Source organism: Apium graveolens, chromosome 5, assembly GCF_009905375.1.
Source record: "Apium graveolens cultivar Ventura chromosome 5, ASM990537v1, whole genome shotgun sequence".
Classification (NCBI taxonomy): Eukaryota; Viridiplantae; Streptophyta; class Magnoliopsida; order Apiales; family Apiaceae; genus Apium; species Apium graveolens.
In genome coordinates, this window is record NC_133651.1 from 315,813,446 (window position 1) to 315,841,366 (window position 27,921).

At 35.4% G+C, this 27,921-nt stretch overlaps 2 protein-coding genes across 3 annotated transcripts; one reads left to right on the forward strand and one right to left on the reverse strand.

The window, feature by feature from the left end:
• Positions 1–836: 836 nt before the first annotated feature.
• LOC141659514 (putative HVA22-like protein g) lies at positions 837–3,824 on the forward strand. Of its 2 annotated transcripts, none has more exons than XM_074466417.1 (7): positions 837–982; positions 1,604–1,644; positions 1,727–1,825; positions 1,931–1,987; positions 2,074–2,137; positions 2,249–2,458; positions 3,147–3,824. In XM_074466417.1, exons 2-7 carry the CDS (start codon positions 1,613–1,615, stop codon positions 3,537–3,539), a joined length of 855 nt encoding a protein of 284 aa, XP_074322518.1. In that variant the 5' UTR covers positions 837–982; positions 1,604–1,612; the 3' UTR covers positions 3,540–3,824. The 2 variants fall into 2 exon arrangements, with proteins under 2 accessions (XP_074322518.1, XP_074322519.1); XM_074466418.1 differs by having other exon boundaries at positions 2,336–2,458.
• Positions 3,825–8,563: 4,739 nt separating this feature from the next.
• On the reverse strand, positions 8,564–24,961 carry LOC141659515 (endoribonuclease Dicer homolog 1). The gene is made up of 21 exons (XM_074466419.1): positions 24,614–24,961; positions 22,986–24,192; positions 22,748–22,861; positions 20,299–20,509; positions 19,782–20,176; positions 17,950–18,172; positions 16,807–16,979; positions 16,586–16,708; positions 16,347–16,507; positions 16,006–16,239; positions 15,767–15,917; positions 15,506–15,688; positions 13,402–13,563; positions 13,232–13,327; positions 12,475–13,103; positions 12,121–12,221; positions 11,809–12,008; positions 10,809–11,729; positions 10,531–10,695; positions 9,099–9,469; positions 8,564–8,891 (listed from the first exon to the last, which is right to left on the reverse strand). Exons 2-21 carry the CDS (start codon positions 24,153–24,155, stop codon positions 8,714–8,716), a joined length of 5,961 nt encoding a protein of 1,986 aa, XP_074322520.1. The 5' UTR covers positions 24,156–24,192; positions 24,614–24,961; the 3' UTR covers positions 8,564–8,713.
• Between the last annotated feature and the right edge of the window lie 2,960 nt (positions 24,962–27,921).

Below are 27,921 nucleotides of genomic sequence, written 5' to 3' on the forward strand. Positions count from 1 at the left end.
CCATCATACATATAGACCACATTTAATTGGGCCAGATATATAGGCCTATTGACCGGCAGGATGCGAGTGAAGCCTAGCATTTCAAGTATGGACTCTTGCCTATATCCGTATCTATATCCGTAATTATTGAATTCGAATATGAATAATATTCGTTTTATTTCGAATACGGATACGAATGCGGATATCTCGGACGAATATCAGATTTTTTGATGTTTTTTGTTGCCCCTACCGTTTTGTCGAAACATTTTCTATGATTAAATACAAATAATATATTTATATATGTATAAAGTATGTATACAATTATATAAAATTTATATAAACGTAGTATTTAATACATTTACACATACTATAAACTAATAAAAATAAATTTTAAATTATATAATTATATATTTATATAATTTAAATATCATATATGTATTTAGTTTTGGATTCGAATATCCCAAATTCGGATACAGATAATATCCGTTTTTTCTCAGATACGGATACGGATTTTTCGGACGAATATCGTATTTTTCGATTTCTTTTGACAGCCCTACGTGCACTTAGCCCTCTTTTCTAAATAATTAAAAAAAAATCGATTTAATTGATAAATTCGTGATTTTTGTCTCAAATTATATTTTTTTTCTACGACCAGGCTATTTCTTTTCTATTGCCAATCATATAAATTTAAAAATATTTTAATATTTGGTCAAACTTAAAATATTTTTAAATATGATAGCATATTTTAAAATATAATATTAAAATAATGTTCAAAAATCAAATCTACCGTCTTTACAAGTTACCACTTTCACTACATAGTAGTAATTTAATTTTGGTGCAATGAAAGGGTAGGGCATTAAACAAATTCAACAAATCCCAAAAATAAAAAACACTCTCTCTTTTATCTTATTATTATCCTCTTTTGCCGTCATACCAACGGTGCTATCGACGTCGCCGAACAAAAGACTATTCATCTCTCCCGAGCTTCAATTTATTCATTCTCGTTTGTTCTCTCTCTCTCTCTCTCTCCTCTCTCTCTCTCTGTCAAGTATTTAATATAATCGTAATTCTTATCCCAGTTATCCATGTTGATTTATTGCCTTCAATTTATTCACAGGTGTAGTATATTTAACTAGTAGAGTAGCAACTAATTCTACCATCCTTTGATTGAATTAAACACACACACACACACACATTTTAGTACATGATTTATGCTGCGATTTATTGCATTTTTTGTAGACGCTAGTTGCAATCCCCCTGGCTTTTGAGGCCTTTCGTAGTCGAATGATCCTCAAAATGTTTTATGATGAGCTTTTGATTATTTTTAAGTTGCCATTCTATTACGATAATTTCATTTTTCCCTAATTTTTAGTTTGTTATTTGTACAAATGCGGAGGAGGAGCTTTTAATTTGTGTTTCATGAAATGGTATTAAGTAGCAGTTCACACATGCTGTAGCTAATTACAGGTTTTCTTGAATTTGTGATTGTATTCGTCACTCTCTTTTGGAACCTGTTTTATTTGTACGGATAAGTAGTGTTCGTATATATTGATACGCTCTTTGAATTTTATTGTTATGAGGTGTGGTAAACTGACCTGATTTATTGTTTTTTCCCTTGTTCTAGGGATATATAATGATTGGATCATTCCTTACAAGAGGACTTGTGTACGTTGGCATACCTCTCATTCTCGTGACTGTTGTTTTCAAATACTATCGGATGCTGATCGATCTTCCCTTTATTCTGTAGGATGATCCTGGGTTATGCTTATCCTGCTTATGAGTGCTATAAAACAGTGGAAAAGAATAAACCAGATGTAGAACAACTTCGTTTTTGGTGCCAGTACTGGTACCGTTGAAATTATGTTGTGCTTTTTTAATAGATTAGATTTTTTGAAGTCTGTACTAAAATCTGTTTACTTTGCTATAATAAATTTCCAACCTGCTTTTTTAGGATCTTGGTGGCTATGTTGACAGTTACGGAGAGGGTAGGGGATACTTTCGTTTCATGGTAAGAAACTGAATCTGATTTATCTATGAAGGACCTAATTGGTGTTGCGACTAATTTGTGTATGCTATACCTTTCTCCTTGTTAAGGGTTCCGATGTACAGTGAAGCAAAACTGTTCTTTTTCATATACTTGTGGTACCCTAAAACAAAGGTAAAATTCCGCTGCAAGTTGTAATGTTTAGAACCTCTTAAGAGTTAAGAGTTATTTATGTCTTACCATTCTAATCTATAGATTTGTCTTTTTCCTCTTAATTTACCTTAGGGAACAACTTATGTTTATGACTCCTTCTTTAGACCATATATTGCAAAGCACGAGATGGATATTGACCGTAATTTGTTGGAACTAAAGACTAGGGCTGGAGATTATGTGGTATTATACTGGCAAAGAGCTGCGAGCTACAGTCAAACCAGAGTTTTGGACATTCTTCAATATATTGCATCCCAGTCGACACCTAGGCCTCGGCCAACTCAGGCATGTATTTCCCAAAAATATTCCTATATTAATACCAACATTTATGTTAATCTGCTCACCTATGTGCCTGTTACTACAGTTGTCCAGAAATTCTTTTGTCGTCTTCCTTGTGCGCTAGGATTTTTTTTGATATATGTAACATTGTAAGATAACAGTGGAAAAGCTCGTGTCCATGATGTAGCATTGACTTTTCTAGTTGTCTGCACATTAGAAATATCCGGTTCATTGTATGACTTGTGCTTCTATGGGGTTTGATATTTGCTAATAAGATAAAATATGCATGTTATTTTCTCGTTAAAGTAAGGCCATGGCCAGTTCCTTGTCTTGGATATTGTTGTGGATTGTGAATGGATTATTGAATGCAAAAACTTAGATTCAGTCACAGTTTGCAGTTTCTTTCTTTTTTGTTTGAATAGAAGGTCAAGGTATCTTCGAGAAGTACTTTGTTGAGTATTTATATTAATCATGGTAAATGACGTCTCGTTCATCACATCATTATTTAAGCTTTAATGACATAATTTGTATGTTTGATATTATTTGATTAAAGTTACATTTAATGTCTTATTATAACAAATAAAATATTTAGAGCATGGGAGGATAACTTTAGTAATATATGTATTGTATATACATATTTAGTTGGTATGCTAAATTGTGGATGCTAAATTGTGGTCTTCACACTTCAATGCAGCCACAACAAGCTGCCAGAGTTCGCCAACCTACAGCTGGGCAGAATCGCCAAGCAGCAGCTACAACACCAATGCAGGTTGACGAACCAGCCTCTCCTACAGTTAGTACATCAGACGAAGCTAAAGACACGATGATTTTAGAGAAAAACCCTTCGGAACTTCCTGCATCAGCTCCCCCTGTTGCTGCTACGAATGTGCAAAAATCAGCTGCAACACAATCTATTACCATATCTTCTAAACCCGCGACTTCAAATGAAGAAACGCTAGCTATTGATACAGCGTCTTCTTCAGTTAAAGAAGTTGCAAACCCTCCCGAACCAGATACAGTTCTGGAGGAAAACATGCGAGTTACACGTGGCAGATTGAGGCGGACGCGTGTAATGTCAATCCATTGACTGATACTGCATCATGAACATTGTAAATATAGCAGCTCACTCTCCAAAACATACTGATTTGTTTAAGTTTCTGCATAACAGTTCGGGCAGGGCATATATAAGTAGATGGCAATTGATATACACCCGGATTTTATTTCATTTGGATGTCCTTGCCGGAAAGGAAAGCTGCGCCTCTGTTGCCTAGCTAAAAAGAAAAGGAATGTCTGCGACTCTGTTATATGATCTACAATTTTTATTATTGATTTTGTCAATTTTAGACTAAAAATGTCCACAATTATTCATCTCTTTTCGGTAGACCTACACATGCAACAAATTGATTATATTCATCTTAGATCAAGATATATCTCTCGTCGTCGTCCCATCTCCTAGGTTTGATTATTGTCGTTGTCGTCCCATCTCCTGGGATCGATTATTGCTCACTCTCGAAATTTGTTAGAGCGGATAATCATTTGTAAGGTATATAAGCGAAATTATTTAAAAAAAAAAGGATATCTATTTACAAGTTAAAACACCAATATAAAATACTAATATAAACCGTATGTATTTTGTATCAAAGAAATTAGATTATTTTTCAAGTATCCGTACTCAATATTTGAAAAAAAAGATTTGTGTGTGCTAAAGGTGAAGGACATATCTAGCCTATTATTCAATCATCTGAACAAGAATAGCTATTTTTGCAATAATTGAGCAAAAATAATCAATTGAATATGCATTTGTCGGTTAGGTATTACTCAATACACATTTCAGGAAGGGAGTATTACAATTTTTACCCAAATTACGCATATGAGGTTGGGGTGTCTTTTATTGGATACCCATTTATCATGGATACACATACGTGATTATATATCCATTCCTACTTTATAAATCCCGAACTTTTAATTTATGCATCTACATTCATTGTCTCAAATCTTTGGTGAGATATTGATTATAGTACACATGAGTGTCTTTATTACATGATATGATAGGGAGGTTTAGTTTGTCGGTTTATAAATCTCCGTCTCACAAGCTATGTGATGGTTCCATGGTCAACGACGTATGATGGATTCGACAGTGATGAAGTCGACCAAAATTGACCAATTATGTGAAATACATTATTTTGGTATTTTTTTAATGAAAAAACAGCTATTTATGTCATTTTTCGTGTACTAACCCTAAAGAGACTCGTCAAAAACTCCATTTTCCTTAAATCTACTCCGTTTTAGATATGAAATTCGCGAAATATACTTCTATTCAAAATCAAATATTAATATGGACACGAAATGTGAAAATATCCATAAAAACACTTAGATTTGGTATTTGAAAAAAAATATGTGTACTTAACCCTAGGAGTATTCGTCAAAATCTTCGTTTCCGTTAGATCTAATCTGTTTCGGGGTCCCGAATTCGCGAAATATGCTTCTGTTCAAATTCAAATATTAATATGAACACGGATATGTGAAAATATCCATAAAACATTCAGAATCAATATTTGAAAAAAAAACATTGTGCACTAACCCTTAGAAGAATTCGTCGAAAACCCTATTTTTCGTCAAATCTGCTCCGTTCATAATTCGTGAAATATGGTTCGGTTCGAATTCAAATATCAATATGGACACAAATGTGTGAAAATATCGATAATATATTAGGACTCAATATTTGAAAAAACGTATTATTGAGAAAAAATCTTTGTACCTTTGTAAATTCGTCGAAAACCCCAGTTCTGTCAAATATGCCGAGTTTGTGGTACGTGTTGAAAATTGGCTAAGTCGAGAATCAGGATCTGTCTAACAATCAAGATATGATCAACCGTCAGGATATGATTATCCATTGGAAGTTTCATTATCATCCGTTGATATCTACAAATGAATATCCGTCGAAGTTACAACATATATCCGTTTATCAGCTTATCCGCTTATCCGTTGAGAATGACTTGAATGACAAGTCAGAGCTGCGAGATAAATCAAAAGGTGATGGTTTATAGGATCGTAGTTGATTTAGATATGTATAGAAAGTAGTAGAGTTATATTGTAACATATTTTGTAATTGATAGAGATTGATTGTAGTTGTGTAGTATATAAATACAGAATAGTTTATCACATAAGTGTGAAACTCGAGTATTCGTATAACCTAACAGCTCTTATGAATATTATTCTTGATAGAGTTTTGTAACAGTTTATTAAAGATCAATATAAACTGTTATTTGATTCATCTGTTCTTACTTTACTTTCATAATACATCGATTTGTTTAGTAATTGTATACAACTCCCCTTTAACAATTACTTTACTGGGCAACAAGTGGTATCAGAGCAATCAAATTAATTGTTAATTTGAAAAGGTCAAGATGTCTGAAAGTAAGTATGAAAGCATGAAAATTCTCATCCTGAAGAAAGCTGATTACTCTACATGGAGAGTAAAAATGTTGATGTTCCTGGAAGCTATTGATGATACATATGTTGATATTATCAAAACAGGACCTCCATACCTTATAGAAACTGTGACTATAACCCCAGATACTCCTGAACACTATGTCAGGAAAGAAAGATCAAAGTGGTCAGATCCTGAAAAGGCTTCAATGCTTAAGGATGCAAAAGCCAGGAATATTCTGCACAATAGTTTGGATAATATGATGTCCAACAGAGTGATTGCCTGCAAGACTGCAAAATAGATATGGGTTGTCTTGAAAACACAGTGTCAAGGTCCAATGGCAATAAAGAAGAATAGAAGAGTTATTTTTATGCAAGAATATGAGCAATTTGATGCCAAGGTTGATGAGTCAATTACTGACATGTATGATAAATTTCTGACACTGTTGAATGATCTATCATTGGTTGGAAAACAGTATGACAGAAAAGACTCAAACACCAAGTTTCTGAGAGCTCTTCCAAAAGATTGGGATACTCAAGTCTCAATAATCAGACATCAATATGATCTTGATTTACTGACTCTGGATGAAGTGTATGGGATGCTGAAAACTCATGACTTGGAGATGAAGGTTGTGGCTCTTAATACTGAGACGCATAAAGGCAAGGAAATGTTGAGTGAGAGGTCAAGAAAAAGGAACATGATGTAAGAGTCAGATACTGATGATTCATAGGGATTCCGAGATTGATCTGGATGATCCTCAAGTTGTTAATGGCTGCAATGCTGATTAAAGGCTTTAGAAGGATGAGGTTTGCAAAACCACAAAGGAAGGATGAGGTTTGCAAAACCACAAAGAAGAGGTGGTTTCAACAAATATGTGAAAATATCCATAAAATATTTGGGCTCAAAACCCCGTTTCTCTCAAATTTGCTCATTTTCGAGTCAAAAATTCTCCAAATATGATTATGTTCAAATTCAAATATCAATATGAAGACAAATATGTGAAAAAATTCATAATACATTAGTATTCAGTATTTGACAAAAATTGGTGTACTTAATTTTTTACGACAACTCATATCAAGTACCAAATATTTTAAAAAAAAATCGCGTCAAATTTTAACTCCGAACTCGAATAAGCTGGAAAAAGCCCCAAAAGAATTTGTTGCTTAAGATCTCGTTGCTGAGTAATATTTTCATATAAACGAAACGATGGTTTCAAATCATTTCGACGGAGGTCCTGTGGGTCACAAATTACAATGCCACAATACCGAGAATTTCACACCAACATTTTTACCTAAATATTCCTTTCACTTGGTATATATGTTTTATTACGTGTACCTCTGCCTGAAAATCTGTTTAAATTAAAATAATTAGATCCGTCAAAATAAATTTATAATGAATAAAATTACGTAATAAATAATTGGTCCAATTACCTAATAATCACAGCTTTCAATATTTCCACTATATTAACAAAGTAAAGAAATAAACACATAACCCACATATCGTCAATTATTTTACAATTTACAAAAGAGAGTTGCTACCAAACAAACCAAGTATAGGGGTATCCCATAAAACTATTATGCCACTTTGAAAAATAATCATAATTCCATCTGGGATATAGATGCTGATCACAGATGCACACAAAGCCCGGACCCGAAAATCTGGCCCGGCCCGATCCGGTCAAAACCCGGTCAAGTCCGACCCGGTCAAAGCTCGGCCCGGTCCCGGCCCGGGTTTCGGGCCTCGACGGACCCTCTATTTTTAGGCAAAGCCCGACCTGGTTAAAAGCCCGGGCTTCGGCCCGACCCGATTAAAAACCCGAAAAATCCCGGTTATAATCTGATTATTCTAATATATTTTCTTATATATTTATAAATTCACATTTACTATAAATATAAATAATGCTTTAAACACATATATATTTACATATTTGTGATTAATAATATTATTTATATACTTCGTTGCATAAATAATGAAAGAAGATATAATAAGTACACTATATATATTTGGATATCATTATCATGAATATTTGGATATCATTGTTATCATAACAATGATATCATTGTTATCATAACAATGATAAAATATATTATATAAACATGTTTATTTTTTGCCGAACTTAAATGTTTTCAACGAAATAATGTTTTCCTAAAATATTCCATCTAAACTAATAAATTTCTACGATGATCTAGTTGCTAACACATGTATTCTTCGGAATCTCTAATAATACTAGATCTGATTTAAAAGTAGAAAAAAGTCCGGGCCGATCCGATCCGGCCCGAAAAAAACCCGGTTAGGCCCCCAAGGGCCCAAACGGGCTTTGACATTTCCGGAAAGCCCGGCCCGACCCGGTCAAAGTCAAAGCCCGAAAAACCCGGCCCGGTGGGCCTTTTGTGCATCTCTAATGCTGATTAACCAATTCACCCTCAGGAAATCAAGACAATGTATAGAATATTGATGCCGCTTCTTCATGCAGCCTTTAGTTTCCATCAGAAATGTACTTGAGAAACTATAATATCCCATCAGAAGTGTACTGGAGAAACTGAAAGGAATTTGTACTAAATAACAATCGAGATGGCCCTAAAGGACGTGAATAACTGGGCGATTTCACCCTTTTTCTTGGCAGCTGCTATAGCTTGTTTGACTTGCAGAAAAACAATTTTACGGATTGCGTAAACAATAAATATTTATAAAGGTCACAACTTTAGGATGACCAGCTCTATAAACTTCATAATAAAGTAGTATTCAATAAAAGATGAATTGGGGTCTATACCTTATTTGAAATTATATTTAATGTAGCTAACAACATTGCTTAAATGATGAACTAAGCATTATTATGCATACCAATTATTTAAAAGTTCCAAAAGAAGAACAGCAGCTGAATCTTTAGCTTTCTTTACACTTGGCATGGGCTCTCCTATACATTCATCAGTCCATCCCCTATCTGAAGTGTTTACGCGAACAGCAAATGTAAACTTTTTAGCATGTGCTGGGCCACCCTCATTAACACACCTACATGATAACAACAAAAACTATAATTACAAAGGCAGTGTATCTAGTGTGAAGATAAAATTACAATGTACAAGATAAAAATAAAACAGGCTCTCCATGGACAACAGAACTGTTGCAATTCAATGATGAACTTGTTAGCAACTAGTACATGTTGCATTATCTTTTTTGGTAACAACTACATGTTGCTTTATTTTTCTCTTTTCTTACCGGTATAAAGGCATTGGCCAATTTCTGCGCAAGCATATATCATTTAATGTCTGCCTAGTAAATGCTTGGCTTCCGTTCCTTTTTTTCTCATCCTCGTCTCTTTTCTCGTCAGCTGCAATTGTTTCTTTTTCTTTCAAAGCAACAAGTGCATTCCTAGCAGCTAATTTTTGTGCCATTTTCTTTTGCTGATTTTGAGCAGCCCCAACCTGGACGCCATCAATATAAACTTCAACTGTCGCTACATTTCCACTTCGAGTAGCTTTGTACTCCAGACCTTCAGCCTGCTGCTGGCACCTTTCTTGCAGTTCCCGGACTGGATGCATAGGGAGCGTTTCTGGGGTAACCATTGGATCTAACAATGGTTTAAATACCTGAAACAAACGCAGAAAACACTCTTCACATGAATAGTTTTCCAAAAGAGTCACACTGAGGAAACACAAATCTTAAATTGTACAAGGACCAATATTACAGGATGATGAGATTTCATTTCCTAACTACAAGAGTACAGAGCCCCTTCTTTTTTCTTTTGCAGTTGCTGAAAAGTACTAGTTACTAATATACAATAATACTGTCATCCACTAAATGTAAAATAAAATTAAACGTGGCCGCACTTTCAAACGAAAACATTATCTTCCCCTAAATGATACTCCCTCCATCCCTCCCAATTCTTATCGTTTCAAAAATAGTGTTCGACACGCATTTTAAGATGAATAGAAAGTATAGTTCTATAACTTTTTTAAAAAAAATTCTTTTTCTGAATAAAAGTTTAAACATTCTATTTTTATTTAGAAAAAGAATTTTTTTTAAAAAGCTATAAAACTATACTTTATATTCATCTAAAAATGCGTGTCAGACACTCTCTCAGAAACGATAACAACTGGCTGGGACCGAGGGGGTATTACATTGGAATATTTATAATGCATGTTTAAGAACAATTTCAGTACCTAATCACCTACCATTTTTACATTAGCTGTATCTCTAATTGCAGATGTTAGAATGATGTTAGGGGTGGCAAAGCTTGACACGGCTTGAAACATGACCCGGGCCCGACCCCGGACCCAACACAATTTACAAAGACAGCCCAAAAAATTGCACAGACACGGACTGATTGACCTAAATACAACTTGTTAAATGGAATTATATACTTTCAAGAATATATGTATTCATTTTTTTATTTTATTAAAAATTTGGAACGGAACCTGAAATTGTCACCCCGACCGGATGCATACAGTACTTCCAATATGTGGGATTTGATTACCACGATTTATAAGTTAACAATAGTAACACTGAGATTTAACTCTTTCAGTACACTAAACATATAGCCAAAATGCTGTTGTATTGAACATTTTCCCGTTTGATAATTTGTCAAGTAATGGGCACAACTGATGGAGAGAGTATAAGTAAGATACCAGATTCTATGACAGAAACAAACCTGCCAAACAACTCCAGTATCATGTCCGCTATCTAGAAAAATGGAACCAGCAATTGACTCAACAATATCTCCCAGAACTTTTGGTGCTTTGCAATCACCCAAGCCAAAACAGTTGAATCCTGGCTTTAACAGCTCATCTTGAAACTCTTTCACAAAGTCGCGGATCTGACAAAGAAAACAACATGTGATGTAAAACCAAAAAACGAATTATTCCTCTCCCCCTGTACAAAAAACAAATAGAAGCACATGTGGATGGAAACTCAGAAAGAAATGCAAACCTGCTTCTCAAGGGCATTTGAACCGTGACGAAGGTGCACATGGAGATTATGTTTAACAGCAACCCTCGCAAAGTTTTCATTGTTTACAGCAGCCGCTCGCAAGTCGGTTAAACGTCCAGGGGGGAGATCTGTATACGTAAAGAACAAGTGCCTTGTAATTAGATGATCTAAGACAGCATCTCCGACAAATTCCAGCCGCTGATAACAAGATACTCCAGAAGATGGCCTCGAAGCATGAGTAATAGCTTCTATTAAAAGGCCCCTGTCCTTAAACTTAATATTTAGTGCACCTTCTAAAGCTTTAAAGTTTACACTCTTTAGTACACTATCTGAAACATGGCTCGCTCTGCTTGAGGAATCTAATTCCTTGACATCAAAATCTACCTGTATACCGACCCATTTCATGAGATGGTTTGCAGCAATCTTCCCACCTTCAACATAATAGACTCCAATCAGTGCTTCAACAACATCGGCCAGTGTTTTGCTAGAGAGGACTCGATATGAGCTCAAATCACTCTCGAGTTCACCATCTTCCATCTCATCATCTTCCGAAATACCTTTAGGGGAATCTTTTTCAAACAAATAAGTATCCAGCACTCTTTCATGATCAGGAAAGGGCAGATCTTCTTCCTTAGTATCCTCATCAAAGACAGGAGGAACCCCCGGAGCAGACCATCTTGATGGAGCGAATCGATCTGCTTGAATATATGACTGAAGTCCCTTGTTTAATGCGTATTGGTATAGTACCATGTTACTCACCATTTGTTGTCTCATCCTAGTTAGCTGGCCTTCATGCTTTTGGGGGTACTTCAGAAATAAGTACCGACTCACTACCCATTTTAAATAAGCATCTCCTAGTAGCTCTGCTCTTTCATAGCAGAAAGTCTCCTGACAAGAAGCTGCAGTCAAGGCTTCCAAGATCTGGACAGAACAGACACATACCACAGTTAGCACATGAACATTTGGGCAATAAGGTTAATCTCTTAGAAAAATCTTTTACTTTTGTAGAAGGAACAGCATAACCAATCACATCCTTGAGCTGGACTGCAAGCAGCATGCTCTCTACTCTTCTCATTATTGAGGGTAACCTTTGAGCACCTCGAACTAGTGAACCAGGAAGAGGATGTACAAAACATAACTCCGGAGGGAGGTACACATAGTATGTTTTGTCCAATGCTTCTTCAGATTCACCATCATGAGCTGTGCAAAAAAACCAGAATTTTTTTCAGAATTGTGAAATGAGTTGAGCTCAGAAGTAGACACCTAGGTAAGTAAGTTAAAACAAATAAAAACAAAAATGGGGCAGCCATACCTTCAGAATGTATAAATCGTGGGGATAGAAGATTCTTGCAGTAAGAAACACCTCGACATCTTAGCAGAGGTTGTTGCTTATACTTCAAGTCAACTCCATACCTGTTTGAAATATGGACTGAATAGCTAAAATGCACCTTTTGATGTGCATGGAAACTTGAAACATATACAATATGAAGGTTTCAGAAATTACTGATACCCAAAAATTGTGATAAGTTACAGTTTTCCATGCACAACAACCAAGGTGCACTACAGCTAAGCAGTCCTTTCATTATTATAAAATATACATGTTAGTAGCTGGACAAACATGGGGAACAATGAATTTATTCAAACAAGATATAAAAGAGAGTCGCACTTTTGCTTATAATAATCAGCATATGAGCTGTACTCCAATGGACCAAGATAGCCTTCTTTCCTTGGGAATGAGTTCTCCGCTGTCATATCAGAACGTACAGAATCGACATAAAACCTTTTCCCCGAATGAGCAGCAGTGACAATTCTTCCAACCAAATCTTCTGGAGTGCTAAGCGAATCAGCCATCATCAACTTCATTTCAGTGAGATTCATATGATTTGGCCTCTCAGTAGTACCTTTATTAGGAACCAGTCCGGATGCTTTCACAACATCAAATTGTGCAACAGCTCCCCTTTTACCATAGGTGGGATGGGATTTTTGTCCAAATGCCATCCCGTGGCGTAACTTACCAAAACCATATTCCCTTCGATCTCCTCCTAGTGTTCGCTCACTTGTACCAAGGTAAACATCTGGCCGAGCTCTCTGAAGGGGATTGCTCCAGGCATCTGTATTAATAATTTGTTCCACCAGATTCCAGTCGATCTTTTGACCTAGATTCACACACTTGCTGCTCACTAACGGGACAAAAAGATATGCCTTGGAAGAATCCCATGGGGTGGTGGTCGGCTCAACATCCACATCCAGAACAATGCTCATTAGTCTTACATGAAAGCTCTTAAGAGATACCAACTACAAACAAAAAAAATCCATAACTTCAGTCAAATTACTAACTTAAGACCAAACGAGTCAGAAAGCAAATTATATAAAAGATTAAGAAATTAATGCTTAACAACTTTGTATGGTAACAAAAAGCCAACCTGGTTCTCGGTAATTTCTATAGGCCCTTGCAAGACAAGTGATGCCTTGGTTATCATGGTACGAGCAATAAACAAATCCATTGAAATCGATAACACCTATGAAACATTAAGAAGTTAGGCTCTACATGCTTGCTTTGGCTCTAAAATTATAATAATGAACAACACAATACCTCTGCATCCAGCTCCTTGCCAAAAATCACAGCAAATTCAGAAACATTGGTTATGAATGGATCTTTGGAGGAGCCAATATTTGAACATCTTATAGCATACATATAAAGATGAATCAATTTGGAACTGTAACAGCCATCGGTGCCGGATAAGATCCATTGTCCCTGTAAGCAAAAGTTTAAAGTGTATCACTTTATGAAGATATAACTAAGATATTATGAATGTCAGCAAGACATCCTACCTTTTTTGTTAAAAAACTAGGAAACTTGGTATATCATAAATTTAAAAAGAAACAGTCAGAGTGGGATAATGGAATTATATCTCATGTTCATTGTATTAGAAAGAAAGATGTATGGATGGAAAGAACAGCTCTTGACTGCACTGAGATAGAGCTAACCGAGTTAGTTCTTAAGACAACTGGGTATACAGGAAAGAGCACAGACCATCCATTCCCACCTAGCACACAAAGAAATGACAAACAAAAGATTGAAATACATGACACAATGTTAGCTATATTTTCCCAGCTATTTCAAGGAGTTTGACATTATACCAAAAATTAGAGTCTTCTTAATATGTGGGCAACTACAGCACTTATGTCGGATAGGAACTCTAATATAACGAATTAAGGTCTATAAATTATCGAACTTATTAAGAATAAACTACTAACTTAAAGCCCCATTTGGGTAAAACTTAAAAAAAAACTTATGACTTAAAGTTGCATATAGTGAGAAATAAAATGTGAAAATTTTAAGTTGATATCTGTTTGTGTAATTTTATTGTTATATTGGGCGTGTTTGGGAAATCTATTAAGTGGGCTTATAAACTTATAAGCCCGCAACAACTTATCGAGTGTTTGTCTACCCAACTTATAAGTTGAATTTACAACTTATAAGTTGATAAGTTGAATGTTAGCAATGACGTACTTTTTCTCAACTTATTTTGATTTTTTGTTTTGTTTGATAACTTTAGTTTTTAAAAATATTTTTTAAAATGTTAACCTAACTTAAAATTCAAGAATTAAGATAATTATATTTAAAAATTATTTATTTTAGTTTATTTAAATAAAAAAATTATGACTTATAAGTTAAATTAGCCAAACACTTGTATAATTTATAAGCATTTATCAACTTATCACTTATCGGTCACTTATTTGATTTAAGTTATAAGTTACTTATTTTAAGATTTCCCAAACGGGCACATTATCTTACAAATTAAAACTACAAAAACAAAAATTACAAGTTGTTCACGTAAATCATGATGCTAATTTTTATTAAAACAATTACAAAAAATGAAATAAGTAGTTCAAAAAGTATCTCCTACCAACTTCTGGCTTTTAGCCGTTTTTCTAACTATAAGTCACTTTTCTGCTTTTAACACTACATTTTTGAATTTGAAGTCAGAAATCACTTCAAGTTACCGGCTTAAAGCATGGCCAGAAAGGCTCTTAATAACCACTAGCCCTACCATTACATAAGAAATACATAATTATATGTTTATCTTTACACTAAATGTATTTAAATTAATAATAACTTATATGGAAATTCTTCACTATTGCAAGGTGATGTGTCCAGTTACAATATAAAGGATCCGACTCATATCCCATACCACACGCACGCCACGTCAACAGGATTATGAGGACAAAATTAAAACTCAACTGAGCTCCCTATAGAGTATATAGTTGTTAAGATGCAAGAAAGATGCAAGCATCATGACATATGCATAATGACATCACCATAATGATGGCATCATTAGGGTTTACTGTAGGGCTTTAACTTTATGTTTCTATAAGAGGAAGCAGCCTCCTTGTAAGCAGACACAATATAGATATATCAAATAAAGACATTTTCCTTGTACTGCCCCTATTTACATACACTGCAATATATTCATCTGTTTATATCACAAATCGTCATTACCATTTCGACAATAGTTCGTGTTATTGTCAATATAGAGAGCTTTGATTTGCACCAAAATGAACAATTTAAAATAGATTTTACACACTTAAACATGAATAATGTAGAATATGAATGCATAATTGTATTAATCTACTGTACAGTAATATCGTTTTAAAAAAAGACTTGTGTAACCATCTAACACTGGTAAACGAACCTGGAGAACATTAGCAATGCCTTCAGGATAGAATTCCCTATGCCTAGCAGTTCCAGGAAGAGCATCTCGTTCATCATTTTGTTCAGATTTTTCACCATCTCCACCACTTCCCTTGTCAGGTAAGAGCATGTCAGTAAAAGCCCCCATCTCGTGGAGCTTCTTGCAAGCGAGCAGGCAAACGGCCTACATGGTAATTACTAACAAATTAACATCTTTGAATGCAAAACAACAAGGCAGATCAATAAAGTTGTGCTAGCATGCCTGTTGTGCAACACGCATTGAGATGCAAACAGGGCCCTCAAGGTTTTCAAATGGTGCATTGCAGGGGAGTTGAAGCCTGCAAGAATATTCAACGGGACCTTCTGACTTCTCATGACGTTCCATGATGAATTCTGGACGAAGTATAGAGTACCTGAAAATAGTCGTTTATAAAAAAGGATATGGAACAGAACCATGGACTATTGAATTCAATATCACATTAGGTGCATTATTTCTAACACCTGTCACTTGGCAATTGGGAGCAATAGAAATGGATAAGCCCAACAGCAGAATTCAAGCTAACGATGGCACCGGTCGATTTCACCTGGTAGACGGAATCTGGGGATGCCTCTGCAGAAATCAATCTGGAGCTATCTTTAAGATGACTAAGATCAGTTCTCTCGATTGCTTCTTTCCGTAAAGTCTCCTCACTGTTTCTGGCATTCCGTAGAAATGCTTCATGTGACAAGTTTCCTCTAAAGAACAGGAAGCGTGTGAAATTAGAATATATTTGTTATCTAACATCTCAAGGTTGTTAAAGATAGTAAAGCTGAATACATATATAACAGGACAAAGCAGGTACCTCTCAGCCATCAATATGTAATCCGATCCAGGCTTTCTAGCACGACCCCGTGACTGGATGTAAGCCAAAACAGTTTTGGCGAGGTCAAAGCGAATGACAACATTACATTGCCGAATATCAAGGCCTTCCTCAGCAACACTAGTGGCAACTAACAACGTCACCTAAATATTATAAGCAAACAATTAGATTACGATAATATCAAATCACGGAGAAACTTCATCAGATACAACAAGACGTACACGACCATCCCGGAATTTGGAAATTGTGTCCTGCATTTGTGAAGTCCGCATCTCTTGACTATTGTTATGTCCGATCAAACTCGCTGACCTGATAAAATTTAAAGATGGAAGCTCTGCAAAGACCTGCATATTTAGCATAGCATAACAAAATGTACCAAGTCAGTTAAATTATAATTGGTTCCTACATTAGAATTCAAACAATATGAAATACAACAATGGACCTTTGGAAGAACTAAGGCTGTAACCACACGCTCAACAAAGATTATTGCACGAAAATCGCCAGTGCTCTGATATTTATGAAGTATTTTTACTAATGACTGGACCTTTGGGGTTACTTTTCCATCAGCCACAGCACCTCCTATAATCACGTCTACATGCTCCCCACCAGAGACAACTAAAAAATGGAATGCATCGATTATTTGGCAAGTCAAGGATTCGAAGTACAGTACAACATACACTAGTAATAAAAAGATTTAAACAAATTACACGAAAATGAAAACATACACTAGTAATAAAAAGATTTAAACAAATTAGACGAAAATGAAAATAGATGCTGTGACAAACTTATAAACAGGCCACCACGGGATTCTGGAATCTTGACAATAGACTTGATTTACTAGTAGTAAATTTAAGAAAAAAGATATACATTTATCCAGAATTCCGGACTACAAATGTTGAATTACAAACATATATCATGCATGGAAAACATTCCATAGCAAAAAATATCTACTTGAACAACAAAAGGTTACAGAGGGTCGAAAGCAAAATAATTGAACACATATGGGAGAATAGTAATGAAAAAAAATATATGGTATATGACACCTCAGCTGCAGGCACCATTTACCTGCTAGATAAGTATAAGATAGATACTGCTCCAAGTATTATTTAATCCCTTGCTGTGAAAGGTCCAAAAACTAATAAAACATACTATTGCACTTGTAAATATACGAAGCAATTTTTTTGTCGGTTCAAGTAATTGCAACATCCCACATCCATAAATTGGTTGAGTTTGAATGCATTCATAAGCACATGTTTACAACTAATGTGCACCAAAGTTGCTAGCTTAGGCCCGTGGTGGGTTGTCGAGGTACTGGTCTAGACCTCAGAGCTTGGGCTTTGTTCAGTTGGACGGGGATTTCAAAGTTTCTCACTTCCTCATCATCATCTTCATTTATGAGAGTTAGAAGAAGCTTAATTGGTATAAATTCCATTAAGCAACTTGACATTTTCCAATAATTTGAATTTTTGTAGGTTATAGCTAACCACCAACTTTATAAATAAATGCACTAGATATTCAAATGTAAAATCTAACTGAAAACATTATATAAACTTCATGACATCAATTAGGGTAAACAAGTACTTGCCATGACTCTCAGGGAGCTCTCCTTCCTCGACCTCATCAAAGGCACCTATATCCACTCCAGTTTCATCTGCATCTTCCAAGTTGTTATCTGATACAGCACCCTCTGATAGCTGGCACTGCAACAGAGTAACAACTTTGTCCAAATAAGTTTCCTGGAATTTCACATCAAGTTGGTAGTTCGCCCTTTCGTCATTTTGTAAAGCTGTCAAAAAAGATTGTGCGACCTGCAAAGATATTTTGCTAAATAAAAGATTCACATAAAAATTTTTAAATATATAATCAGCGTAATCCCGTAATGCAGGGTTGTAAAAATCACCGACTCAGGTGATTAATCGGACAATCAGCGTAATCCCGTAATGCAGGGTTGTAAAAATCACTGACTCAGGTGATTAATCGGACGATTAATCGCAAGTCAGTGGACTTTTGATAATATTTGCCAGAATCACCGTAAAAAAACGTTTTTCTAGAGAGCGGTCAAAAATCGGTCAATATCCGGTCAAAATTCGGAGTTTGGAGGACAATATCAGAGTTACAGTTGAAGTTCCGATGGGGTCTTACATTTTTCCAGCAAAAACTTACAATATTTTCTTCGGATTTGCAAATCAGCAATGATATATATGCATAAATCATATTAGTATGTTGTACATCTGAAGAAAGAAAAAGAAAGATATAGGACATAACAGAACATCACAGTGATAAAATTAGATAGTAAAGTGAATGACAGCGATATGGGATGGAAGTTAGGGTTTGACGGTTTGGGACTTTGGGTTGGAGAGGGGGAATGAGGGAGGGGTGAAGCCATGAAGGTGAGGGGTGACTTTTGTTTAGAGATATTTTATATAGCTGGTTAGGGGAGTATGACCTAAAAGTAGGAGTTAATGAGTAATAGCTAGTATTACTCTATAGTCTGTATCTATTTTAATTTTAAAGTTTTTATTAGTTTAACTTTATTTTTTCAGCTTGATTTTTAAAAAAATTATTCTCATATGTAAGAATAAATGTAATTATATAATAATAATGATTGACCCGATTTTTGACCCGATCAATCCTCCTGATTAATCCCCGGCTTACTGATTAATCCCTAATCGCTACCTCAACCGATTAATTCTGATTTCCGATTTTTACAACCATGGTGTAAGGAGGTTGATGTGGCATGGTATGGCGTGGTCATTAGCAGGTCCCATAAAAATACAAAAATAATACATTAGGACTAGTAAAGAAGAAGAGTATGCTGCATACAATACTTTTATTCAATGCAAGTTAAAATAAAGGATATAGCTAACCAACATACGTCGGAAACCATCTTATGATATTATTATGCATATTCATGCATTTAAAAAGGATACAAATAATCAATTACTTTGGTTTAACTATATAAAAATGATAGTGTACGAGATATTAAATAAAATTAACACTGATGGAATTTTTTTAAAAAAAAATCATTGAATATTAAAATATTAAAGGTATCATGTGCATCTCACTGGATTTAAGCTAGTAGAATGTTAGAGGTTGTTTGGTTGCTTATCCAAATACCCAAGAAGTGCTAATACCTAGGAAGTAGATATTGTTAAGTTGTTTGGTTAACATTTATAAGGGAAGTGAAAGTTCCACGGGAATTTCAATACCCACACAATATGGGAATTTACTTACCCAACCCCTCCTTGGTAACTTACACTTACCATAGGAAGTTAATACCCATATGCTAACCAAACAAATTTTCCTATTTCCTAGCGATAACAACTTCCATGGTAAATTTAAATTCCTTACGGAATGACTTCCATCTTGAGCCAAACAAACACTTCAAATAAACAGAAACAAAATTAGATATAGAACCTTAAAAGCACACCACTGCCCTAGTTCACCAAGCGCATAGTTTATAGCTCTAAGCTTTTGAATCAAATTTGCAGCTCCATCACTTTCTGTTCTTTCAGATACACCATAAACTTGGCGAAGTTGTTCCTTGGCCCCGGCATCTCTTGCTCCCATAAATTGCCATTTACTTCTTCTGGAACTTGATAGGGCAGCTTCTTCAACTGCTACTTCCATTTGTTTTATTTGGTCATGGAGGTAGCACAAACTAGCAGCTTTATCGTACAGCACTACAGTTTCTGAAGGCATTGGAACGTGTTTCTCCAGCTCCTTACGGTCTTTTATGGTGCAGACAATAGAATCTAATTTGGTTTCAAGGTTACGTATCTTTATCGCACAATCCACTTGGCTGGATACACCTTCACAATTTTTTAAAGAACATACCATTATGAATGCAGAAACAATGAATATTACTTATAAATGTTGTGGAGGCAATAATAGTATGGCAAGATCGATGTAATGTAAAGGAATGAACAATTACCCTTCAAATTAACAGGAGAAGCAGTCATTCCAAACACTGATGGCCTCTTCACCTTGGGGGTTGTGTGATAAAACTCAGACATCACTAATGAATAAGGATGTTTCTTTACAGCATGATGGCACTCGTCCAGAATTAGAAGATTAATAGACTCCATCTTTATTATGCTGTGCCTTAGAATATTCAACAGAATTTGAGCTGTCATCACCAAAACCTGATAACAGAAAGAAGCAGCTATGAGTTAACCACACAAAAAAATATAAAACCCTCCATCTGTAAACTCTTTCCTTAAATCCCTAGGCAGCAATCTTCGGATTATTACGTAACAATGTTTTTCTAGGTTAAACCACACTTTTAAGGCAGCAGATGTTTGTCTAGATAGAGAACCCCATAGGTGGATGAATTTTACCCATGTATGCATATAAATATCAGTTGAAAACATATATTTGCAAAGGAATGTAACAGCTATATTGCTCCCTATTTCTGCTGTCCATTCAATAAAATGTGTACATTTTTTTTAATGCCTTCTCATCACCAAAAATTTATATAACTTGCATGTTTAGGAAAAAAAATACTCCCTCCGTCACACTCATTTCTTTACGGGTTTTTTCTTATGTTCGGCACGCATTTTAAGGCTATTATAAAGTATAGTTGCATATTTATTTTTAAAATTTTCTTTTTTTGTATAAAAGTTTAAACATCATATTTTTATTTAGAAGAAAAAAATAAAAAAATAGGAACCATACTTTATAAGAGCCTTAAATGCGTGTTGAGCCCCCGTCCCCTAATGTAAAGAACCTGGAGGGACGGAGGGAGTAATAAATTATACTCCCTCCGTCCCTCCCAAATGTTTACATTTGGGTGGGGCGCGGAGTTTAAGAAAAATGATAAAGTAGGGGAGAAAAGTTGAAAAAGTGGGTAAATTAGTGGGACCGATTAATATTATATATATAAAGTGGGTATAGTGGAGGAAATTAGTGGATGTAGTTAATTTAAAAATTATAAAAACTTTACTATTTTTGGAAAATTTTGAAATGTAAACAATTGGAAGGGACATCCCAAAAAGGAAAGTGTAAACAAATGGGAGGGACAGAGGGAGTATATAATAAGCGCAGGAGGGATAATTTAAAGTACTACCGTCAAGAGTTTGATACTCCATTTAATACTGAAGGTCTAATCGATACCTAGCAACTACATGATATTATACAATTATTTATAAGTTACAATTGATTATTTACCAAAGATACTCCAAATTTCATGAAAAACAATTATTCAGTGAAACCTTTTCAAACTAGGACTTAAAGACATCAAATTTAAAAATCCCAACTTATTTCTAAAATTAAAATATTATTTATTGTAATTCCCTAACCCTGCAACCAATTTCATATAAAATTTTATCAGAAAATACTTATGCTAACCTCGTAGTATGACCGAATAATGATGTTTCACTATTTCGAAGACTAGACACCCAGGTGTTTATGCAATTGTGATTTTTTTTATAATTTCGTGTTGTATCTATATATCATATTATTAATTAGCGTATGAGATTTTATATTCTATATTAAAGATAAAATATTAGAATATAAATAATAAAAAATTTAAATAAAAATGTACTCGGAAATTATTCAATATTTATTCTAATTATGAAATAACATGCATCATGCATGCAAAGTAAAACTATAAGTAATCAAATAGATTTGATTTGTAACAATATATCCACCCAAAATACTTTATAGAAACAAAAATATAGAACATAAGTATATAAATAGAATACTAGAATTTAAATATTTAAATTATCAAATATATTTGATAAGTAATAATACATCCACACAAAATACTGAATAGAAAAAGAATTATAGAAAAAATATATATAAATAAAATAATAGAATTTAAATATTAGAAACAACACCTCTTTCTGCACAGGATATAGCTAGTAGACATAATATATATTTAAATAAGACCTGCATATTCATTTTGAGGATACAAACAGTTTCAAAAATATTATAATATGGTACAGAGTTCAAACAAATTAACTTGCATATGTATATCATTCTGAGAGTTAATTCAAACTAACATCCTAAAAAATAGCTAAATGGCTAATTTGTAGGAGCACTAATGACACTACCCAGTAGAGACTTTATTAAACTAGCATTGACCTATTCAGACCCACGTTTGTAATACCTCTCTACTTCATAACGAGATATGAGAGCTGTAATCTACCATCAAAGTTTTCACTGCTACCTTATTTAACATTCAATTAACAGGTAGTATCTTTTGAAATAAATGTTGTTTACATATTAAACTATTATTTATGTAATATCTATTCATAATTAGACGAACCTATCACCAAATTGATAATAAATAGTTGACAAACAAAAGAAGAAAAAAAACAGTAACTAGTGTAAGATAAACTATAGAACAAGGAGAAAAAGGTCGCAAATTCACTAATTACATGTTTTGTTTCAAACTCATGCTGCCACCTACGTGCATCCCAGAAATCTTGACCCATCTCACCACAGTAATGACCAACATGGTACCCTGTTCGGTCCCGAATGACCTCTGCTTGCTGAAAATGAATAAACAAATATATGGATTCAATTTGTGGTCAACTAACACTGTGCAATGCCCAAAAAAGTGAATATTGGTTAACAGATATCCTTTAGTCCATGCAAAACTACTCGAGTTATTACCTGATAAACCAGAGGAATCTTGGGAACCAAAAATACAGCAAGAAATTTCTTTTTCATCATTTGCAGTCGGCTGCAAAGGCTTTTAATAAGAAGTACCGCAATAAGGGTCTTACCAGCCCCAGTTTCCAGAAAAGCTATTGTATTCCTATTTTCAGCTTGTTGAAGAACATCCAGCTGATACTTGCGGGCCTGCTCATCTATAACTTTCTCTTTAGGCTCTTCAGATTTCTTAACTTCTACACAGTTTTCATGGGTTTTATGTGAGAGTGCCTTAACCTCTCTCGTTCGATCAGCTTCCCATGAACCAGGATGGAAAACCATCTCACCAGAACCCTTGGACCGATCCCTTTCCCAATAACCCCTGTTCTCCCTACACTCCTTTTTACCACCATTGACAGATCCATTGTTTCGTTCACTTCTCCGAACTCGATCCCTGTCCCTCCTCTCTGCTTCTTCCCAATCGCGAGATCTCTTCCTCTCTCTAGAATGTTGGTGATTATTATTATTCCCTCTACCCGGATCCCTCTCTCTAGAATGTTGGTGATTATTATTATTCCCTCTACCCGGATAGTGATCCCTGTGATAGTTAAGCCTGGGCTTTTTGTCAAATCTGTCTACAGGGTTGATAATATCAGACGAATGACGCCGAGACTTTTCGGTCTTCTGGTGGACACAATTTCCGTTTGAGGGATGAGTTGAAGAAAATTTATTATGAGCATTGCTTAGAGATATTGAATTATTTCCATGTGTTGGTTGGGCCTCACTTTTTGTAGCAAGTACACTATCATCGTCAGCAGGCAAGAAACTGTGATTTAAGGGTATAATTATTTCATCGGTACGAGGAAATAACTTGTCCTCCCCCACCATCTCTAATTCATTATTGGGATGAGAGTGATTGAGTTGGGGTTGAGGTGGAGGAGTAAAGCCAGCACCTTTTCTAATGTTGTCAAGAATGCCATCTATACCGCCAAAGAAGCAAGGATCGAGAAGGGAATCTTGAGGTTGTTGGTCTAGAGAAGAAGGGAGCGGTAAAGGAGGAGGAACAATAAAATCATTGGAGAGAGTAATGAGATCATCACAAGACATGTCCTCCTCACAAGCATCTAGCCAGTAGGAGGAGGATGGTAGTTTCGGGTCATTATTAGTAGCATCATCAGTCTTAACATCCATAATGTACACTTATCTTTGTTCCAGTTGCTGCCAAACTCTAGATAAACAAATTAATAAGAATGAATTGCTAAATGCATATGTTAAAGGATATAAATAATGTAAAAACAAATAACAAAATGTAAAAATTAACTAGACAAGTAAATGAAGAATAATGCAGGCATTAATTGATTCTGACCATCAAAATATCATCAAACATACAATAATACATACATATGTGTGCGTGAGGAGAGAGAGGAGAGAGAGAGTGAGAATTATACATAGTAGAGAGAGAGACATAGTAGGGAGAGAGAGAGAGAGAGAGTTATACATAGTAGGGAGAGAGAGATAGAGAGAGAGAGAGAGAGAGAATTATACATAGTAGGTAGGGAGAGAGAGAGAGAATTATAAGAGAGAGAGAGAGAGAATTATAAGAGAGAGAGAGAATTATACATAGTAGGTAGGGAGAGAGAGAGAGAGACCTGTGAAAGGAGAGTGAAAACAAAAGGGGGGGAGGATGGGGAAGAAGGAGCAGATTAGCGTGGGATAGACCGTAGAAAACACGCAGAAAGGGGGGAGAATAACAGAACAAGGGGAAGAATATAGTTTGGGGGTAAAGATGAGAAGAAAGAGAGATAAGAAAAAGGACACAAAGAAACAAAATCAAAGCAGCAAATTGTGTGTGTATAGAGATTCTTGATTCTGCACGGTCTATCTTACGCTATTCTACCCTCCTTTTCTAACCTCCGACTTGCCCCTGTCTTGCTACCATACTTTCTCTTCTGTCTATCGTCTCCCCTCACAATCCCCCCTCGGGTATTACCTGCTTTTATTTATACCTCACACATTGGGGGCTAGGGTAACTCTCTTTCTTCTTCATTTTGTCCTCTTAAATACCTATTTTTTAAATGGGGTTACTATCAAATTTATCCTTATATAACTAGCGAAAAATTAAATTTATCATCGATAGATCCTGATCCTCTTATATTAGCCATTTTTCACACAAAAATGCTAATTTTTAGTGATAGATGAAGTCTCTATCGCTCTGCTTAAAAATGAAATATGATTCTCATTTATTACAGCCAGCTGAGGTTTCGGATTATTCAATTAAATGATCTGTCTCGACTCGTAAAAAATAAACGAGACAAGTTCGGGTACAGTTAAACTCGATTAATTATAAAATTAAACGAATTTCCTCACCGACTAGTTAAAATTAACAAGTTTATCTAAGCGAGTCATCTCGACTCGTGAAATTAAACAAGTCAAATTCGGAAAAAGATTTAAACTTTATTAGTTAAACGAGTAAGTTCTACTCGATTAAACTCGAATTAAATTACGCCTGACTAAAAACGGATATTTTGGATATAAATAGATCACAGCATATACTAAGCTTGTCGATCTCTGGAAATCAGAATTGTCTTGTCTTTAATGGCAAGTTTATAAATTATCATTCTATCAATTTTGTCTTCCATTCATTATAAGTATATCGTATATCATTATTATCATATCCAAATAACATAGTTATGGAGGTGAATCAATCAAATCTGGAAAAATTGTATGACAAATTAACCATTGAAGAAGAAGAGGAGGGAGATATTGGCATCATCGTTGGGACTGCACAAGAACAGGCGAAGAAAGAAAGCTTTCTTCTCATGGGGCGATTTTTAACGGAAAAAAATATAAATTTCCAGGCGATGCGGAATGTTTTAGCTTCGTTATGGAGACCCAAGGAGGGAATGGAGGTGCATGATATAGGAGGCTATAGATACTCGTTTGTTTTTTACCACACTTTGGATTTACGTAAAGTAATCGAGGGGGGACCATGGTCGTTTGAGCTGAACATGTTAGTCTACCATGAGATGCAGACTGATGAAGATCTAGGCCAGATAAGTCTCAATGAAATGGATATTTGGGTATAGATTCATGATATTCCCAAAGGATTTATATCTGAAAGCATTCTAGTAAGCATTGGTAATTTTGTGGGGAAACATGTCAAGTCTAATTCTACAAATTTCGATAGCACATGGAAACAATATGTTAGAGTTCGAGTGAAGATGAATATACAGAAACCGTTAAAGAGGCGTATGAAAATTAAACGCGAAGGAGGATCTTGGAGTTGGATTAATTTCAAGTATGAAAGACTAGGCAATTTCTGTTTTGTCTGTGGTATTATAGGACATACAGAGAGAGATTGTAATTGTGTGTACGCACATCCAGAGAAGGAAGTAGAACGTGCATATGGTACGTGGCTTAGGGCTCAGAGTAGGGGTGGTAAACAAGGGGTGGGAGCACGGTGGCTTCACAATGTAGGTGGAGGAGGCGGATGGTCGGAAGCTGGGGGAGATACGAGTAATCAGGGGAATGGAGGTAACAACACGATGGAGGTGGCAAGATTTCAGGAATCTGATGGAGTAGTTAGAGAGAAAAGTGGAGATAAATTTGCAGTAGTTATTACACCGAGAAATCAGGAGGGTATAGATAAGGAGAGAAACAATTTGAATTTAAGCGGAAATTTTGAAAATGTTGATACAGTACCGGATTCAAAAAGGAAAAGAGTTGACATGGGCCTAACACAGATGCAACCTGGACCAATTTTAATGCAAACAGATGGGCCAAGTTATGAGGAAACAAGAAAATTAATGGAAGTAACCGATCCAAAAAACTTGTATGTGGCGGGTCCTGGAGTCCAGGCCCGCCTAGAATTATGAGTTGCTTATCGTGGAACTGTCGTGGAATGACCAATCCACGAGCAGTTCGATTTCTTAAGGAAATCGTCAAACAGCTTAGGCCAAGTCTTATTTTTCTGTCAGAAATATTAGTAAAAAGGAATAAAATCAAAGCTATATGTAAGGCACTACATTATGCAGGGTGTTTTGTAGTCGAAGCTCAGAATCATGGAGGTGGGTTGGCTCTCATTTGGAAAAACGAGGGAGGAGTAGAAATAAAAGGAAGTTGTAATCATTATATTGATTATGAAGTAGTTTGTGAGCAAGTAGGGAGATGGAGGTACACAGGGTTTTACGGTTGCCCGGAAAGACAGAGAAGACAAGAGTCGTGGGAATTATTGAGAAAATTATAAGGGGACTCTACGTTACCATGGTGCATACTTGGGGATTTTAATGATATTATGTTTGATCACGAAATATCTGGGGGAAGACCACAACCTCGATGGTTGATGGAGGGATTTAAGAGTGCGGTGACTGATTATGGATTAATGGATTTAGGGTTTAATGGGAGCGAATTTACTTGGGAAAAATCAAGGGGAACTTCTAGTTGGATGCAGATAAGGTTGGACAGAGGATTGGTAACTACTGAGTGGCAAGCTATGTTTCCACGAGCAGAGATAAGAGTTTTAGAGGTATCTACCTCTGATCATCTCCCTTTGTTTTTGTAGCTAAATAAAATGGTGTATGTGCCACGGGCAAAAAGATTTCGGTTTGAAAACTGTTGGATTAGGGAAAACCAATGCTCAAAAATTGTGCAGGATAATTGGACTGAGGTTAAGGAGTGGAGTATCATGGAAAAAATGGCGTATGTGAGTGTGAAGTTAGAAGAGTGGGGAGGGGGGCTAGTGCAAGAGATGCGATTACAGATTAAGAAGTGTAGAACAATTATGCAGAGATTCAGATCAATAAGAGATGGGTATGGGGTAAAAAAGTATGATAAAGCTCGAGGTCAGTATCTGAGATTGTTAGAGAAGCAGGAGTTGTACTGGAAACAACGGTCAAAACAGTTTTGGCTCCGGGAGGGAGACCAAAATACAAAGTTTTTTCACAGGTACACGACTGGG